The 18,736-nt window shown below is 48.4% G+C and overlaps 1 protein-coding gene across 1 annotated transcript; it reads right to left on the minus strand.

Annotated features, from left to right (window-relative positions):
• Positions 1-4,314: 4,314 nt before the first annotated feature.
• Positions 4,315-15,794, minus strand: LOC128330551 (zinc-binding protein A33-like). The gene is made up of 6 exons (XM_053263614.1): positions 14,679-15,794; positions 11,169-11,264; positions 9,653-9,886; positions 7,670-7,692; positions 6,613-6,737; positions 4,315-5,204 (listed from the first exon to the last, which is right to left on the minus strand). Exons 1-6 carry the CDS (start codon positions 15,108-15,110, stop codon positions 4,654-4,656), a joined length of 1,461 nt encoding a protein of 486 aa, XP_053119589.1. The 5' UTR covers positions 15,111-15,794; the 3' UTR covers positions 4,315-4,653.
• Between the last annotated feature and the right edge of the window lie 2,942 nt (positions 15,795-18,736).

The raw sequence follows: 18,736 nt of genomic DNA on the forward strand, positions 1-18,736 counted from the left end.
AGGAGAAGTGGTTTACAGGGCACAATGCTTGGCTTATTTTGCACCCTTCCTGTTTCCTTCCTTCCAGAAAAATCTTAGCAACTGCTGGAGTTACTGTTCCCTTTGGGAATGTTCCCTTTGGGAGTCATGGCAATTGATGCGGTCTTTGTGAACAACTTTTTAAAAAAACATATACTTGTAATTTTTTCAAGATTTCTTATAAATCAATGCATGGGTTCTTCTAATCTTCAAAAGCCTTAATCACTTATTTACAAAATCCTAACACAAACATTGATCAATTATTATCCTAGAAATTGTTACTTAGAGGCAAATTTAGTCCAATAGCACGCATTCCTCACTGGAATAATTGACTCAAAAAAAGGAGAGGGGAAGAATCAGTTTCTAGATTATGGCTGCTTCCACACTAGAGCCCTTTGGGGCCATGGAGACACGGGGTGGACTGCTGCAGGTATGTCTGGCAGAAACCATCGGTTCCAGAGAGCACTCACTCCCATCATGAGTCACAATTCTTCACACATTTTGTGATGTGTGAACTCAGAAATGGTGGGTTCCCAAGTGACGATTCCCTCCACCACCACCCCACCCAAGTTCAAGCCTTGGTTACCAGTAGTGGGTGGTGGGGAAAGCCCACTGCTTTTCTGAAGTCAAGTGATAACAGGATTAAAACAGTGGTTCTGGGACTCGAGCACAGTATGATCCAATGCCCAATTCCTATGGGCATTGATACTTCCCTGAGGTTCCTCCTTGCAGCTTCTGCTCCACCAATGTACACTATACTTCCTATTGACCATTATGGACACTGGGGCTGAATTTGCACATAAGGCAAAAACACAGTTAAACAGGGAAGAGGTTGGAAGTAGGGATGTGCAAACCGGCTCAACGTCAAGCCGGTTCGACATTGAAATGTTTTGGTTCAATGGTTCAGGGTCAAACTGAACCACCCCCTGTTTGGTCCGACCTCGGACCAAACATCCCTCAAATGTTAGGGGGGTTCACAAATGTTTTTAGGGTTTTTGGAAAAAAATTAAAAATTACCTTAATCCCTTCTGGAAGTTGATGGAGGCGACAGGAGAGTCCGCAGAAGTTCCCTCTCCCCCCGCCAGCCTTCCTTATGCCCCCCCTCCGGCCAGTTTTTTAATTTATTTATTTTTAAAACCTAAAGACGTTCGCAAACTCCCGCCAGATTGAACCGAACTGGGAGGGTTCAAGGGGGTGCTGGGCAGAACTGGCCCGGCCGGGTTCGAGGCCGACCTAACCAGACTCAAACCTAACTGGCCCTCCGGTTCCGTGCACATCCCTAGTTGGAACTCCGTGGTGTCAGAATATATGAAACCGTGGTTTCTCAGCAAACGCAACCTGAGGAATGCCTTGCCAAGCTCCAATCTGAACCTTCCGTTTGTAACCTGAGATTTTTCAGCAGCAGCATTTCATCCAAATGCAGACGCCGCCATAATCATGCTGTTCCTGGAACCACAATCATAGAGACAGTGGCACAGACCTGCCCATGATCACACCCGCTCCATGCCCGTGGTGCTTCTCGTTGGCTGCCGGTCTGAGAACTTGCCCCACCCACGTCTCCAATCCAGCAAAGGAGTTGCCCGGCAACAGAGAAGCCACCATGTCCCTCCCCAAGCTTGTCAGCCCGTCAAACAGCAAAGTCACACAGGGACATGCCCTCTTCCCACCCTGCCCCCTTCCTCCCCTCTCCTGGCAATCAGGAGAGAAAGGGGTCAGGATGGCAAGATGGGCACTATCCTCTCTGGAAATGAAGCGACAAAGGTGAATGTTCACACGCCCATGCACTTGAGGTGGCAACATAAGCAAGGCAACCCCATTAGAGACTTAGGACCACAACAGACAGGATGTCAGGGAGGTGATACCCGAGGTTGGGTTTAAAAGGCAGCCCCACTGTTGGGCTGAATCCCTGATAATGTGTGATGACACCCCCTCTCCCACGGACTACTCTCTCACAAGAGTGTCAGGCAATGGGGGATGGCAGATGCCACCTGGCCAGGTTGTTCTATACAAGCTAGCCGCGGGGATGGGTATCCTGGCAACAACTGACTGAGTTACGATCCTCCTCATCTCTGGCTATTTTAAAAAAACATTTGAAAACCCTTTTTTTTTTTTTAACCCAAGCCTTCTCAGGTTTTTAATTCAAAAATACTGTTTAATTTTATGGGTTTTAATTATTGTATTGTTTTAACTTTTATGTGTTGATATATGTTGAATTGTTCTATCTTTTATATGTGTTTTCATTGTTAGCCGCCCAGAGACGTAAGTTTGGGCGGGGTATAAATTTAATAAATAAATAAATAAATAAAACTCTCCTTGTCTTGGTGACTGCTGTGAAGAAGCTATCAAAGCATGCCCTCTGCCAGCCTGTCTGCCCATTGGAACATGTCCATCTTTGTCTTTGCCCAGAACAGTGACACCATTCCCTTGGGGTCACTACAAACCAGGGCAACCCCTCCTGTAATTCCCTGAGGCAGCAGATCTGCATATGGCACAAGGTTGGTCCGAACCCAGGAAATTTGAATGACAGTAAAGATCCTTCCCGGTCACGGTGTTTTCCCAGTCTGCCAGCCCGGACACATGGAGCTTCAACATTCCCTTTGGGTGCATGAAAGGAGTGCCTGGAGAGGAGGGGGGCACTGTGCAAATGTTCTGTCATTAACCAGAGAGAATGGGGACCCCACACAAGTGAGGCCCCCTTTTCTTGGATAGCTCAACTCATTAGCATGCAGTCTGATGGAAAACTGAGGCTTTTACAGCCCAAGGTCCTCCCCAGTAGGGATGTGCATGGAACCGTTTGGCACTCCATTCTAGGAACACTGAGACGGTTCCGTGGACCGGCATTCGAGCTGGTTCAAAGGGGAGGGTGCTCTTACACCTCCTGCCATGTTGTTTACACCTCCTGCCACATGTATACTCCCCCCGCACTGTGTATTCAAATGGTCCAGCAGGGTGGCAGCGTACCTCCCTGCTGCCCGTTCCTTCCTTGGACCAGAAGTGACCGGAAGTTCTCGATGCATGTGTGCATGTCATATGTGCACACACACACTGCACATATGTGCATCTACAACATGCGCACATGCACCTGGAACTGCCAGTCAGTTCCAGTTGAAGAAAACAATGGGGTGGCAGGGAGGTACACTGCCTCCCCACTGGACCATTTGAATACACAGCGCCAGCTGGGGAAATGTGGTGGGAGGGGTAAGAGCACCCTCTCCCACCCTTAAAGTTATCCCCCCGCCTTTGGACCAGCAGGCACTGGTTCTGTGCACATCTCTACTCCCCAGTACACCGGCCTTCTCATGAGAGTGCTAGTCCCCCAGTGGCAAACCTCCACAGGGGCAGGAGTGTGGTTTGGTCTCCGTGGACTGCTTTGCAGGGGTGAGTAATCTCAAGAGCATCTTTGGTCACATCCAGTATCCTTTGCTCTCCCTCATGTGCATATCCCCTCCTAGGAAGTCATCATTTTCCCTTCCCGGAGTTACAGAAAAATTGTGCCCCTCAGCATCCTCCCTCCTGCTAGAAATTGTGCTTCTACAAGACTGTTTTGTTGTGGGGCTCTTATGAGAGTGGTGGTGCAGTCATTGTCGGAAGAAGGGCTTGCATGTTGTCATGGTATTTAAAGGGATTTAAATGCTCTTTCCCTGCCGAGGGTGGGCGGACTGTTCCAAAAGGGCATGATCACATTCGGCACATCCACTTGGAGATCGTGGCCAATGATGGCCACCCTGGAGATGCACTGATGCCTTGCCCACAGCCTGGCGACGTGAGTGCTAAGGAGCTTGCTGGGACACAGAACCAGCAGACCAGGAAGAGGGAGGGGTTCCCCTGCCCTGAAAATGGAGGTTGCTGGGCCATAGTTGGACAAACGTCTGCAATGCAATTCACGGCTTGCAAATTTAACCGCGGGGTTGGCAACCTCCGTTTCCACATTACGTGCAAATGCAGCCTAGGTAGGGAGTATAAGACTGGCCCCTTGTTCTCTCTTATTTCTTGGTCTAACTTGGTAGACGGATCCTCTTAGGATAATCCCTTCGTCTTTGTTCTCTCTGTACTTTTCTCTTCCTTCCACCATGTGGTAGCTAGTACAGGGTGATGGCTTTTCTATCTAAGTCTTAAAATTAACTTTTACTTGTTTTAAACTTTAAACAATTGTCTCCAAATCTCCTCTGTGAGTTATGTTCTCATCAAACTGGGTTTCTCTGCTAAATAAGGGATTGACTCAGATTCTCCCCTACAATTACATCATCTGGCTTCTTGGTGAAAAGAACCCCTTAAACTACAAAAAGAGATACTGTATTTCAAATAAATCTTGGTATCTATATATTCATGGGTTAGGAAGACTAGGAGGGAAACAGAAGCCAGTTTAGGAAGTCCTGGTTCCAAGGCAGAATCCATGCACGCTCCAGAGTCCAAGAAGCTTGGTACATAGCAGGTTGCTTTTGCTGGGATGTGTGGAAATAAAAAGTCTTGTTTATTTATCATCTGCCTATTTTGCTCTTCCTAGTAATCTTCCATACAGGCATCATCAGCCACACCCACTTGGCTTTAACCAGGTGACAAAACCCAGGCACTCCCAGACATTCAGAACCAGAATTAAGTCCAGGTGAGCTCAACCAATGCTGTGCATGGTTCTCCCTATGCCCGTGGGGGCAGGAGGTGAAGGGGTTCAGCATTTAGTCCATCCTTGTTTACTCCAGGGCTGAACATGGGATAGAGAGGCTCGGAGAAAACATCTGAAAAGGTATAAATGTGGGCCATGGTGTCAGCATCGTAGAAGGAGACCTGTCCTCCTTCATAATCCAGGTAGACCCCCACCTTCTGAGGCCTTGCCTGGAGGGACAACTGCTTAGAGGGAGAATCGAGGGCCTTGTATTCGCTGCCATTCCGCAACCAGATGGCCCAGAATCCATTGCTGGGCTTGACTGTCACTTTGGCTTCTTTCCGATTGACCGATTCCTTTGCCACGCCGATGTCCCAGCTGGTTTTATCACCCACCACTGTTTCCCAGTAATGGCGTCCCGAGGTAAAGCCTTGGGCACCCAGCACACACACCGTCTTGCTGAACCGCTCGGGCCCATCTGGGACATCCTCCTCAGGGTTGTCCTCCAGCCAAACACTGGCAAGGTCCTGGGAGAGTACGAGATTGGGGTGGTTGGTGCTGGGATCCAAGGTTATAAGACCCGGAGCTGTAGAGATAAAACCAACATGGTGGTTTTGATTTACAAACACTGGGGAGCAGAAGTAACTGAAGGGAGAGAGAGGGAGAGATCATACTGATACGTATCTATACTTAATAGGCCATTTAGTTTCACTGTCTGACATCCAGACTACCGTATTTCCATGCATATACCACACACACACACACACACACGTATAACCCACACCCCTGTATTACCCACAGAGAAATAGTATTTTGCTAGAGAAAAAAATAAGGTACGCCCTGCACCTTTTTATTGCCCACACCTCCTAGCAGGCAGGAAGAGAGGAAAGAGGCAGGGAGGGAGTCTGTGTCTTGAGCGGCTGACTGGCTGAGCAAATGGAACTCCTCTGACCTCTGGAACTCCACTCCACCTGCATTCTGGGACCGAAGCTCAGTGGTAGAGCATCTGCTTTGCATGCAGAAGCTCCCAAGTTCATTCCCTGGCAGCATCTCCAGGTAGGGAGAGAGTCCTGCCTAAAACCTTGGAAAGCCACTGCCAGCCCGTGCAAACCAGAGAGGAGAGCAGCCCAGCTGGAGGCCACCACAGCGTGCAGCTGAGCAGAGCGTGCTGCGGGGACCTCACGAGTATGTAGCTGCTCAGAGTATGTAGCTGCTATATGTGGTGCTATATATATATATGTATGAGCCACATACTGCTATATCAGTATGTGGCTCAGAGTATGTAGCTGCTATGGCAGAAGTCACGTTCCAGGGTTGATGGGGACAGGGAGACTCCAGGCAGGAATCTCCGCACCACCTCTGCTGGTGCACAGCTCAGGAGGACACATACCCAAAGGGCAGGGCTGTTCCCAGGCTGGGTTCCCTCCTGACTTGAATGTGTCTGACTCTTTGTGATGAGCCTTTTAAAGTGCAGTGTGGGAGGAGAGGAGAGTCCTCCTGCAAAAGGGATGCCTGGATCAGTTGGAATTCCATGCAGATGGATTTGATCCTGGGTCTTCTTGGCCTCGGTCTAACACCCTAACCACTACACCATGCTGCCTTTGACATTGATAAAACAATGGTGAAATAAGCCTTAGAATAGGAAGCCTCATTCTCCCAGTGAGACAGTAAAACAACAACAACATCACAGAACATGCAGAGTTCTGGTCTTAGTTTGACATTTGACAGCAAGCTAACATGCCAGTATAGTCTCACCATTAAAGCTGCTGCTATTCTGTCAGGCCACATGAAATGTTCTTGCCTTAATCTGAGAGTTGACTCTTTCTGGCAGTTGCACGGCTTTGCAATCTGCAAGGATCTCTGCCTGAGCTTTTTTTTTTTTAAGTTGACATGATTCAATTTTGACAACTTAATTTGTGCCCTTTAATTTATAAAAATAGCTTTACTAAAAAAATAAATTGGTTTAAAAAAATAATCATCATGCTGATACTTACAAGGTCTCAGAAATGGCAGCATCTCTCTCCACACCAAATACTGAATGGGCCCCTTAAACTGGCCCAAACTGAAGCCACGAGAGACCACAGGCAATGTGGAGCCCTTTTCCTCCGTGGGGCAATACCTGCAAAGGAGGAACCATAAAGGTTAACAGGAGATAGAGGATGTATAAATGCATGCGAAAACCCATTCTTTATCCCCATCTAGTGGTGAAATATGGGAGTGCTGCAGTTTTAATGCTCTTTTACCCCCTTTTAGTCTATGGCCACATTTGCACGTAACTCAGAACCACAGTTGAAAAGGCCTGCGGTTCCATGGACATTACATCCAAATGCAGGGAATTGCAGTCAGGCAGGGCGACGAAACCGAGGATTCAAGATTGGGATTCCAATCTGAACCCTCGAGTTGAATGAAGGTTTGTCACCTCAACTCAAGTTTCCCAGCAGCCTGCAGTACATCTGGATTTGTAACCACAGGCTGCAGGCCCTGGAACTGGAGTTGAGAAAGGAAGCTCCTCCCTCAGATCCAGCCCGATTGGCTGTGTGAGCTGTCCTTCTATCAAAAAGGAAACCCACACAGCCAGCTCCCCCGGCTCTCTGAAGTCTCGCTGACTGCAGAGAGGCTGCTCCCCTGAATGTCTGAAGTCGGATGGGAGGTACAGAACCATGGGTTCATTGGACCCGCAGTTCCGTGCCCCCCTCCCCCCACTCTCCCATCCGTGCTTCTAGTTGGCAATCGTGTGAACTCCAAGATCAAGGTAGGAGGAGGGAAGAGTGATCGTGTGGGAGGCAGGAGATGGATAGGACAGGCACAGCCTACCCACATTCTGTCCCCAGCATTTTGCCAAGGGTGGGCAAAAAGCTATCCTACCCAGCTCCCGCCACCCATACGATCACACACCCCTCATCTTACCTTGGAGTTCACAAGACTGCTGATAGGCACTGTGCCTGGCTTTCCTACCCTAAGCCCTCGCTCTAACCGGATTTTGACCATGAGAACATGCCTCGTATATGTGTGGGAAAGGAATGAGAAACAGAGGCTATGAGGTCTACTCACTTGTCTGTGAAGGCTTTGATTCCCTGTGAAAAGAGAAACCAAGAATTAACAGAGGAAGTCTAGTTGTTAAGAATACTTTCCTTTCTTGGTCTACATTGAAACTCCTTAAAACCAGACAACCAAAATAGGTTGTAATGCCCCAGCCAAGGTCTAATAGAATTGCCTTTTATCCAAAACAGCAGTCTGAAATGACATTGGCCTTTTGTGCAGCAGCATCACATAGCTGGCAAGTCATTATTAGATGACATTCTACTATAACTTTAGGACTTTCTCAGGAGACAAAGTGCTTGGCTGGTTTCCTTCTGTTGTGCATTTACACTCTTGGCTTTCCTTTCTCCATGTTCAATGATTTTTCATCCATTTCTGTCAAGTGCTCTTTTATCCTTTTTAATGGCCTGTATTCCAGTGGATAATGGTCACCTTGGAAGTATAAAACTGTTCTCTGAAGTGTTTGCAGTTCTTCCAGACTTTACACAGAGTTCGACACACTTTCAAACAGTGTTGTGCCGATGGGTCCTTCCTTAGTCGATGACAAACCCATACACCTTTCCATCATTTATATAATGCAGGGGTTCCCAAACTGTGGTCCTCCAGAAGTTGCTGGTCTACAATTAAACTGTGGCTAGGGATGATGGGAGCTGTAGTTCAGCAACATCTGGAGGGTCACAGGTCAGGAACTCCTGATGTAATGTATCCTCAGTACAGGATATAGAATGTGTTGGGTCAGAACTGGGGACCTCCCTCCACACAATCCCATTTTGAAATGGAGACTATCACTAGAGACTCCAGGGAACCCTTACAGACAGGGGCAGCCTTTTCATGAGACAGGGTGAGGCAGTCACCTTTGGCTCAGGTACGAGGGGGCAGCAAGAACTAGCCTCCCCTCACCACGGACATTGCATCATGGGCATCCCTGCCACAGCCCTCGCTCACCCCACTGGGGCACACTGGTTCATTTCCCCTTCTTTGCCCTGCTCAAGCACACCAGGAACACCCCTGACTTGACAGCCTACTACTGGAACATAGGAAGCTGCTGTTTACTGAGTCAGACCATTGGTCCACCCAGCTGAGTACTGTCAACACTGACTGGCAGTAGCTCTCCAAGATTTCAGGCAGGAGTCTCTCCTAACCCTACCGTAAGATGCCAGGGACTGAACCGGGGACTTTCTGCATGCAGAGCAGATAAGCTGCCTTACACCGAATCAGATCACTGGTCCATCTAGCATTGTCTGCATAGACTGGCAATGGCTTCTCCAAGGCTTCTCCAGGCAGGAGTGTCTCTCAGCCCTACATTGGAGATGCCAAGGAGGGAACTTGGAACCTTCTGCATGCAAGCAGGCAGATGATCTTCCAAGAGCAGCCCCATCCGCTAAGGGGAATATCTTCCAGTGCTCATGCATGTAGTCTCCCATTCAAATGCGAATTGGGGTGGACCCTGCTTAGCAAAGGGGACAATTCATGCTTGCTGCCACAAGACCAGCAATCCTCCAGCTCTCTCTACCCCTGAGCTACGCGAGTTGCCACTACCTCAACAGTGTGGCCAGAAAATGCTGAGCATCCACTTGAAGATGGCGGGGGAGCGCCATCTTATCCTTTTTAATTATTTTTGCACATATATCCCATTCTTCCTCCAAAGAGCCCAGAGCGGTGTACAAGGTCGTGCATATCTTCACAACAACCCTGTTTGGTAGGCAGGGCTGTCCTTAGGGCATGGCAAGCAGGGCGACCGCCCTGGGCTCTTTTAGCCCCCATTAGAATTAAGTGGAAGGGGGCCCCATATTGGCTGATTTGCCCTGGGCCCAACACCCCGCCAGGGCTCTCTAAGGACAGTCCTGGACATAAGTTAGGCTGAGAGATGTGACTGACCCGGAGTCATCCAGTGAGTCACATGGTTGAATGGGGATTTGAATTCAGGTCTCCCTGGTCCTAATCCAACACTCCAGATTCACCCCTGCCTACAGACTCATCGGGAAACACACTTACCTTGAGGAAGATTTCAGGGTCCTGATGATCAAGCCAGGCTTGGATTTTGGCCACTTGTTCCTCAGCCGCACGGATCTGCTCTTGCCCGTTGCGCTGGTTCCTCTCCAGTTCACTGAGGAGCAGCTCTTCCTCACGCCGGATCTCCCTCCTCATGGCTGCCTCCTTCTCCTGGAGCCACTGGTGGAGCTCGATGAACTGGGCCGAGAGATGCTGCTCCAGTCTGAGCCGCTGGGCCTGGGAAGGGGACGGAAAGAAAGACGCAAGAGGAGGGCGTGGATGCCCCATCTCTGACCCAGCAGCACCGTTAGTCGGAAGGAAGTCTCAGGACTTCTCTCCATTCTCTTCCATGAGTAGAGGAACATGGGCCATGTTCGTAAAATGGCAGAATAGGTCACCTTGGACTGCAGGCAAGGTGAGAAAGTTAATCAAGAAGCTAGAGGAAGCCTTGTGTTGCCACAAGGGCATCAGGGGTTTAGAATGCACACATACTAAAAAAATCATTCCATTGTGGTAAAGTGTGCTGTCAAGTCGGTGTCGACTCCTGGCTCCCACAGAGCCCCGTGGTTGTCTTTGGTAGGATACAGGAGGGGTTGACCATTGCCTCCTCCCGTGCAGTATGAGATGATGCCTTTCAGCATCTTCCTATATCGCTGCAGCCCAATATAGGTGTTTCCCATAGTCTGGGGAAAATACCAGAGGGGATTTGAACTGGCAACCTCTGGCTTGCTAGTCAAGTCAGTTCCCTGATGTGCCATTAGGTGGTACCATTGTGCCGCCATTGTGGAGCTAGCCTTTTATAGCAGTTTGTGTAGAAGATTTCCTTAGAACGAGTCACAGGTTGATCGAGTATATCTGTGTGTGAACAGAAATCACCTAGTCAAGCCTGATCAGAATCAAAGTCAGGATCAAGGTGCCAAGGATTGATTGACAGAGCCTTCTCTCATTCAACCAATCCCAGGTAAGCAACCCTGCCTGCTTATTTACTTCAACCTCCAGCACCAGGGGCGTAGCTAGGGGAGAGGGGGCCCGTGTTCATCCCTCTCTCGGGCGGCCCCCCAGAGTGAGGGAGACAATGAAGAAAATAGGGATGGATGGAGCTGGAGGGCCCTCAGGAGCTGGGGGCCCCATGTTCTTTTAACCCTTTCGTTCAATTATAGCTACGCCCCTGTCCAGCACGTATCACTATGAAGCCTTATCTCTGGTACTCACTGGGAAGGTCTCAGTTCCCCTAGTAAAATCACCATCCTTTCACCTAACAGGCCAAGAGTCAACACTCTCCATCTGCAATAATGTATCTCCTGTGATTTCATCTCCATTTGAACCATCAGCTGCCTGCAATCTCCTTCCTCCTTACATGCGAGTTATTTGCATGCTTTAGAAGAAATAAAACCACTTAAAACTAATTGAGATTCTTGATTGTTCAAGTTTGACACTTAGTGAGGTCGCTAAGATGCTCATTACAAGCCCCGGGGTAAAACCTGTGGAGGACAAAGACAGGAAGGAGGATCAGACTCACTGTGATTTCTGGAACTTTCTGGGCACTCTGATCTTGCAGTGATTTTGCTGCTTGAGCTTTGGATTCCAGGGATGTTTGAGCAGCTGATAAGATCTCCTGAGGGGAAATACAGACACCGCACAGTATAAGAGCAAGTGGAAAGATTTATTTATTCGCACAGGGGTTCTCAAATGTGAATATCCATATGTCAGGGGTCAAGAAATATTGGACCAGACAGGCAAAAAAATAAATAAATTACTTGTCAAGCTATGTTGGTACATTACCCGTCAGGATATTTTTTGCTCGTCAGACATCATTTTCCACTTGTCACAGACAAGTAGACTAGTGGATTTCCTGAGCCCTGGTCATAGTATCTATAAAGGCACGACTTTCTACTTGGCAATTAGGAACAAAATGCTTCCAGGATAAGTTGGATGATAACCAAAAGAAGTGATCCAGTTCCTCCCTCCTCCCATACATTTATAAGGGATCAGATTGCTCACTTCCACTATAAGCCATAATTTCTTGAGTGCAGCCCTGCATCAGAATGTACAGAGTAACTAGTGTTGGTTTAATTGCACTTAAACACTTAAAAGACACCACCCTCAACCTTTACACCTATGTTTACTTTTATTTTGTTTAATATTGTGTTTGTGCTTTTAAACTGTATTTTTTTAAAGCATAAGTCATTTTTTAAAATTTATCTTACTGCTAAATTTCTATACCACCTTTCATTAAAATGCACAATATAACCATAAAAGATACAGAGCAGCAGCAATAGGAACAATCATATAAAAGCCTGAACAAAAAGTCAAGATTTCACATGCTTTCTAAAAACTGTGATGGAGACTGAGGAGCAGGTGGCCACTGGGAGAGCATTCCAGAGTCTGGGGGCAACAACTGAGAAGGCCCTGTCCCTCGTGTATGACAGTCAAGCCTCCCCCATTGTCAGCACCTGGAGCAGAGCCCCGCCAGATGGCCTCATCAAGCGGGCAGCAACCTTTGAGAGCAGGTGGTCCCGCAGGTATGCAGGGCCCAAACTGTTAAGAGCTTTAAAGGTTAAACCCAGCACCTTGAATTGGACCTGGAAACAAATTGGCAGGTAGTGCAGCTCTTTCAAAATGGGTATTATATGATCCCACCGGGGAGCTCCAGATAAAATCCTGGCTGCTGCATTTTGCACTAGCTGCAGTTTCCAGATATTCTTCAAGGGCGGTCCCATGCAGGGTGCGCGACACGGTCATCCAGGGGTGACATGACTAAAGTGTGGGTAAATTGTGGCCCGATCCGCCTTCTCGAGAAAGGGACGCAGCTGGTGCATTAGCCAATGCTGTGCAAAGGCACCCCTGGCCACCACCTCCACCTGAGCTTTTGAAAGCAGAGCCGGGTCCAGCAATACCCCCAAGCTTATGATCTCACAAAGGTAGGTTAAAATATATTTTAATGCATGCAAAACTGGAACAGCTGTCCAGTAGACAGCTATGACTCACCTAATTTCAATAAGACACTCATGGGGAGATGACAGGTAAATTCCATGCCAGGATGACACACTGATCTTTGAAATGCAGCCCGCTCTGGGGCGTGGCAGTCAGGGGAGACATTTAGACATGCACTGCCAGTGCACAGCACCTATTTGGCGATATCTGGGATGACAGTGTGGGACACCCAGACAAGGTTGCATATCTGGCATTGTGTCACAGTCAGAAACCAAGTCTCATGAAACAAGACATTTTAAGGTGAGTAAAAGTCAGGAGTTAAGTGAGTAATTCTGAGGTCCATGAAAATCACAGAATAAATAAGCTACATGTGCAAGTTAATCATGTGGTACAGCCTGCTGGGATTTCACTATTCCAGATTGAAGGTGGTGAATTGGTTCTTTCTCAACCACCTGGGCGGGGGGGTGGGGCGGGTGGTATCACACACCTTAAGTGGCACAGTGGGGAAATGTTGGACTAACAAGCAGAAGGTTGCCGGTTTGAATCCCCGCTGGTACTATATCGGGCAGCAGCGATATAGGAAAATGCTGAAAGGCATCATCTCATACTGCGTGGGAGGAGGCAATGGTAAACCCCTCCTGTTTTCCACCAATTGACTCGACGGCACACAGTCTCTCTCTCTCTCTCTCTCTCTCTCTCTCTCTCTATATATATATATATATATATATACACACACACACACACTTTTAATTAGATTTGTTAGTTTAAATACTTCTAATGTTGGGTTTTAAATGATTTAAATGTTAACTATTTTAATGTTTAAATGATTTTAATTATTTTATTGATTTTAACGTTTAAATGATTTTAATTGTAAACTGCCCAGAGATGCAAGTTTGGGGCAGTATAGAAATGTGTTCAATAAATATGTAAATGCATAAGGATCATCAGGGAGGAAAAGCCAGCTCTCTTCCTGATGTGCTAGTTTACCACATGCAGGGTAGGGTTTTTGTTTTTGTTTTTAAGTTGAGTGAATTTAAATATTCAGACTCCTATTCAGTGTGAAGTGATACAGTCCCAAAAGGGCTGAACCACATTATTATTCATAATACATAGATCAGATCCAAGATACGTGCCCGACAGAGATAATTTTGACTCCATTGTGACAGCCCAGCAATATCTGACACACCCCTGGCCTAGCTAGCTATCTCCTGCTGCCATCACACCACTTGCATGATCAAAAATGTCCCACACTTTTCCTCTTAGTGTGTGCAATTATTTCCACATGTGCAGGCGGGTGAAGTAACATTTGTAGGCATCTTGCTGACTTGCACAACTTACTTTGATCCTCCTTCGGCATAGAATTCTCATTTTGCATAGACCAGTGATCTTCACTCTTTTTCAAGTGGGGGCCACTTTGGCCAAAAAAGAAAAAAAAAGTTCAGTGCGAGAGCCGTTCCCCACTGCCCTGGCCTCCACTCGGTGCTTGCTGCACTTTTCTCAGTATGGGCGTGGCCTTTAAGAGAAAGTGAAGCCCGTTGAGCTCCAGTGCCATCTTGGGAGTTGCGCATGGAGTGCAGGCAAGTGTAGTCCTTCCCAAGGCTTTCCCTATGGAGCTCTATGGAGAAAGCACTGGGAAGGACTACATTTCCCAGAGCTCTGTGAACACCTTCCAGGATGACTTTGGGGCTCAACAGGACTCCATTGCTCTTTAAAGAGCCCCACCAGCTCTGGGTAAAAGGCAGCACTGAGCAAAATGCAGCACAGGGAACGGTCACCTTCACATAATGCCTAGGGGGCAGTATTCGGCTGAAGTTTAGCACAGGCCTAATAGTCAGGGAGCTGCACTTAGGGTCTACTACTAGTATTTTTATACACCGCTTTTCACCAAATGTTTCCAAGGAAGGTTGATGCTCCCAGGCCTTGCAATGAAGAACACTGACATAGAAGACTGAGAGGCCCTAAAAAGCATGAGAGTTACAAGGTAGAATGATGCCCCCTAGTGCCACTCCAGGCCACTGCAGTTAGCGCTAACTGTGGACAGTGACCCTGCTGGGTTGAGCTAGCCACTGTATCACAGACAGTGCCCCCGACTGACCTTGTAGTGCTCCACAGCCTCATCCAGAGGGAGGCACCGGTGCCCCCAGTGCTCTGGCTGCAATGCCCTCACCAGGCAGCCATCGTCGGAGCAGAAGAGCTGGTCCCCCTGCATCTCTTCATCATTCTCATCAGATTTGGTATCCTCGTCACTGGTGTGAGCCGAGAGAGACTCCTTAGCCTTCTGGGCCAGCTGCCCCAGCACCCGGTTGACCGTGAACTTGCCGTCTGGGATCTCACGGCGGCACTCTGGGCAGGTGGGATGCGGCACGTCCTCCCCGCCATTGGCAGGAATCTCTGCCCAGTAACGGGCGATGCAGGCCTGGCAGTAGTTGTGCCCACATTCCAGGATGACGGGATCCGAAAAGAGCTCCAGGCAGATGGAACAACGCAGGTCCTCCGCAAAATCTTCCACTCCCGTTGGGGCTGCCATGGAGGGTAAAGAAGGCAGGGCAGCAGGGTGACACGCCAAGCCCTCTTTCAACCCCTTTACATGCACGTGCTTCTCTTCTCTGCTCCTTCCCTTCTTTGCTTGCCGTTATTTCCTCTCCCTGTGCTCACTTACGCCTCGGTCACCTCGTCTGCTGGTGCTGCTCGAGGCTATTTCTGTTTCTAGTTTCTCTTCCCTATAGTCTCACTCAACTTCTTGCGATTTTTTTTTCTTTTTTCTTTCTTTAATTGATCTTTCTCTGAACCGTTCCTCCCTCCAGCACCGAGCCTTTTCCTCTGTCCTGTGCTCTTCCGTCGACTTCCTTTCCTTCGCTGCTTATAAACAACTAGGTTTGCCGGGGGTGGCGTATTTCCTAAGTTAACCTGCAATAACTGATCTCTTGCTGGTCCCCACCCACCACCGGCCCACTCCTAAGAGTCCTGGTGCTTCTTTCCTGCTCTGCTAGCCTTCTTCACGGGAACCTTCTGTCCTCTTTCCTTCCTCTCATTTGCCCGTTCTCTTCTCTGCTTTCTTTCACAGCCCCAGCTCAGCCAGCACAAGTCTCAACACAGTTTCTGGAGAATTCCTGTGAATAAAGAGGGTCGCCAGCTGGCGAGACGTGGTGCCCGTCTGTGCCTCTTAGACAGCCTCGCTCTGAAATCTTTCTCCTTTTACAAGGCTTGGCCCTGCCCTGCGCCCGCCTCTGCACTAGTCACCCGTGCTAAGCCAGGAATGTGAGATCCTCCTCCCTCCCACTCACCCAGAACACCTCAAAAAAAACTCAACGGCACCACCTCACATTCAAGAGCACCAAACCATTTCTGAGTGACAGCCAAAAACAAAAAGAGGGTCTGGGAGGAGCTGAGAATGAAGAATCCCGGGGATGTCATGATGAAAACATAAGAAGAGCCCTGCTGGATCAGGCCCAAGCCTGTCTAATCCAGCATCCTGTATCCCAGTGGCCCAGAGGTACTCTTACCCCTGGACTTCCAGGCTGAAGTCCAGGGCCTCCACACCCCTTAGGGGCCCCCAAATCCTCCTTAGTCTGTCCAAAGTGATGTGGTCACTATGCTGTGCCGCTGACCCACGCTACACCGGAGACAGAGGGGGACAGTGGGGAAAGAAATATGAGGGGTGGGAATACGCTGAGTTGCGTGTTGAAATGTTTCTGCTAATGCATATTTGCATAAATGCACCTGTTCTATATTCTTACATTCTTGTGCGTTCAGTTGCTGTTTGTGTCCTCAGAAACCCACATGTTAAAAAATACTGCGTGTGTCAGAGAGAGAGAGAGAGAGAGAGAGAGAGCATGTGTGCGTGCAGTAGCGTAGGAAAGCCAGCAACAGCCCTGATTCAAGCCACCACCCACAGGGCCCCTAACCACACCCCCTGCATCTGATGTCAGACATCAGCATCTGACATCAGACAGGGGGGGCGTGGCTGGGGGGTGAGGCATGGCCCCTGAGCACAATGGCCCACATTCTTTGAACCCGTTTGCATTATGGTGGTTCCACCCCTCCACCCCTCTCTCTGTGTGTAGGGGATGGTGCTTAACTTGCAGTGGGGGAGGGGGCCCTCAGAGGCCTTTCGGTCCAGGCTCCAAAACTGCCTAGGTACACCTCTGCAGTGGCCCACCAGATGCCTCTGGGAAGTCCACCAGCAGGCGCTGAACCGGAAGGCTCTCCCTCGTGCCGTTGCTCAACTGCAAGTGGTACTCGGAGGTATCCTGCCTCTGAACCCTGGAGGTAGCCTATAGCCATCAAGAAGAGTAGTCATTAGTAGACTGTGCTCCGTGAGGTATGGAGGGGGAATGGGTTGTGGTGAGCCCAAGAAGTGGATAGATGTGCCCCTCATTTCTCTCTGCGGCTCTGAAAGGAGATGGAGGGCCGCTGAGTTAAAGGAGGGAGAAGGAATGGAATGGGGCTGGAGGAAGGGAGGCAATCAGGGGCTCTAGATCAGGGATACTCAACCTTGGGTCCCCAGATGTTACTGCACTTCAGCTCCCATAATCCCCAGCCCCAATGGCCTTTGGTTGGTGATTATGGGAGTTGAAGTCCAACAACATCTGGGGACCCAAGGTTGAGAACCCATGCTCTAGATCAATTCTTTAATGCCCTGGTCCTCTGTGCTGCCTGATGTTGGTGGATGAATTGGTGAGTTGCGGCTTCAAAAATGGGAGGAGAGCACTGGATGCCTTTAGAGAGCATGACCACAGTTGATAAAAAGTGTGGTGGTCTGATAATAGCAGGGTGGTCCAGGCCAGATCTCTTATGGACCTAACATCCTGAAGACACGATGCTTAAGGTGAATCTACATTAGGATGTTTCCTCCATAAGTCAGAGGCATTTGGGAAGTTCTCCAATATACACCTGACAGTGTCAGCCCCCAGCCTGTTATCTCTCCAAAGGGGGAGAAAGCAACTGGGCCTATCACCAGGAGGCTTTTCAGACAGCAGGCTTTACTACAGGTTTACCACGAGGCTTTACAGCACGTTCGAGGCATCATGGATACTCCGACGCAAAAAGAGGGGAAAAATTTGCCCTGGATATAAACCGGTCCCAATATGAAGGGGGGAACACAAATCATGAGCGAAGTACTCTCTGAAATATTGCACAGACTTTGCGGTTAATCTGGCCAATATGTGAACACACACACACCCTCCCAAAGTGGTAAGGTCACCATCTGAAAAAGCTCCAGACAACTAAGAAATTGTGGATTTTAACAAAATAAGATTAATGTTTCTTGAGGACTCTCTCTCTCTCTCTCTCTCTCTCTCTCTCTCTCTCTCTCTCTCTCTCCTGACCCTGGAAGGTGACACTCTTCAGCTAGTAAGAGGCACAGACAACTGTTTTGTTGCCATTTGAACTGGGAGCCAGAGGGAGGGAAAGCGCATGTGCTGTGGGTTCAACTTCGCTGCCTGCCGTAGGAGGAATTTCCCTTCCACTGTGCTCTGCTTCTATATTTACAAATACAGAGGATATTACAAAGTCTCCACATGTCTCCAGTGCTGTCACAATCAATGGTAACAAAAATGCAGTAGTGATGTCCTTCGGCTTCCCACCACTCAGGGGATCAGGGAGCACACAGTCAAATCCAAGTCACAGATTTTGTAGTCTTAAAATTTATTTTTAGAGGAACTTTAGACAAATATTTATACACCTCAACAAAAGTTCCCAAGGCGGTTTACATAGAGAAATAAAAATAAAAATATGGCTCCCTGTCCCCAAAGGGCTCACAATCTAAAAAGAAACATAAGACAGACACCAACAGCAGCCACTGGAGAGATGCTGTGCTGGGGTTGGATAGGGCCAGTTGCTCTCCCCACTGCTCAATAGAGAGAATCACCACTTTAAAAGGGTGCCTCTTTGCTCAGTTACAAGGGGTTACATTTTGTGTCTTGTGGATAGTTTAAAATTGTTATGAAGTACCTGAGGGGTTCTCAGACTTGAGTCTCCATATTTATTATTATTTAATAATAATAATAATAATAATAATAATTCGATTTCTATACCACCCTTCCAAAAATGGCTCAGGGCGGTTTACACAGAGAGATAATAAATAAATAAGATGGCTCCCTGTCCCCAAAAGGCTCACAAACTAAAAAGAAACATAAGAGAGACACCAGCAAC

This window comes from Hemicordylus capensis, chromosome 6 (assembly GCF_027244095.1).
Source record: "Hemicordylus capensis ecotype Gifberg chromosome 6, rHemCap1.1.pri, whole genome shotgun sequence".
Taxonomy (NCBI): Eukaryota; Metazoa; Chordata; class Lepidosauria; order Squamata; family Cordylidae; genus Hemicordylus; species Hemicordylus capensis.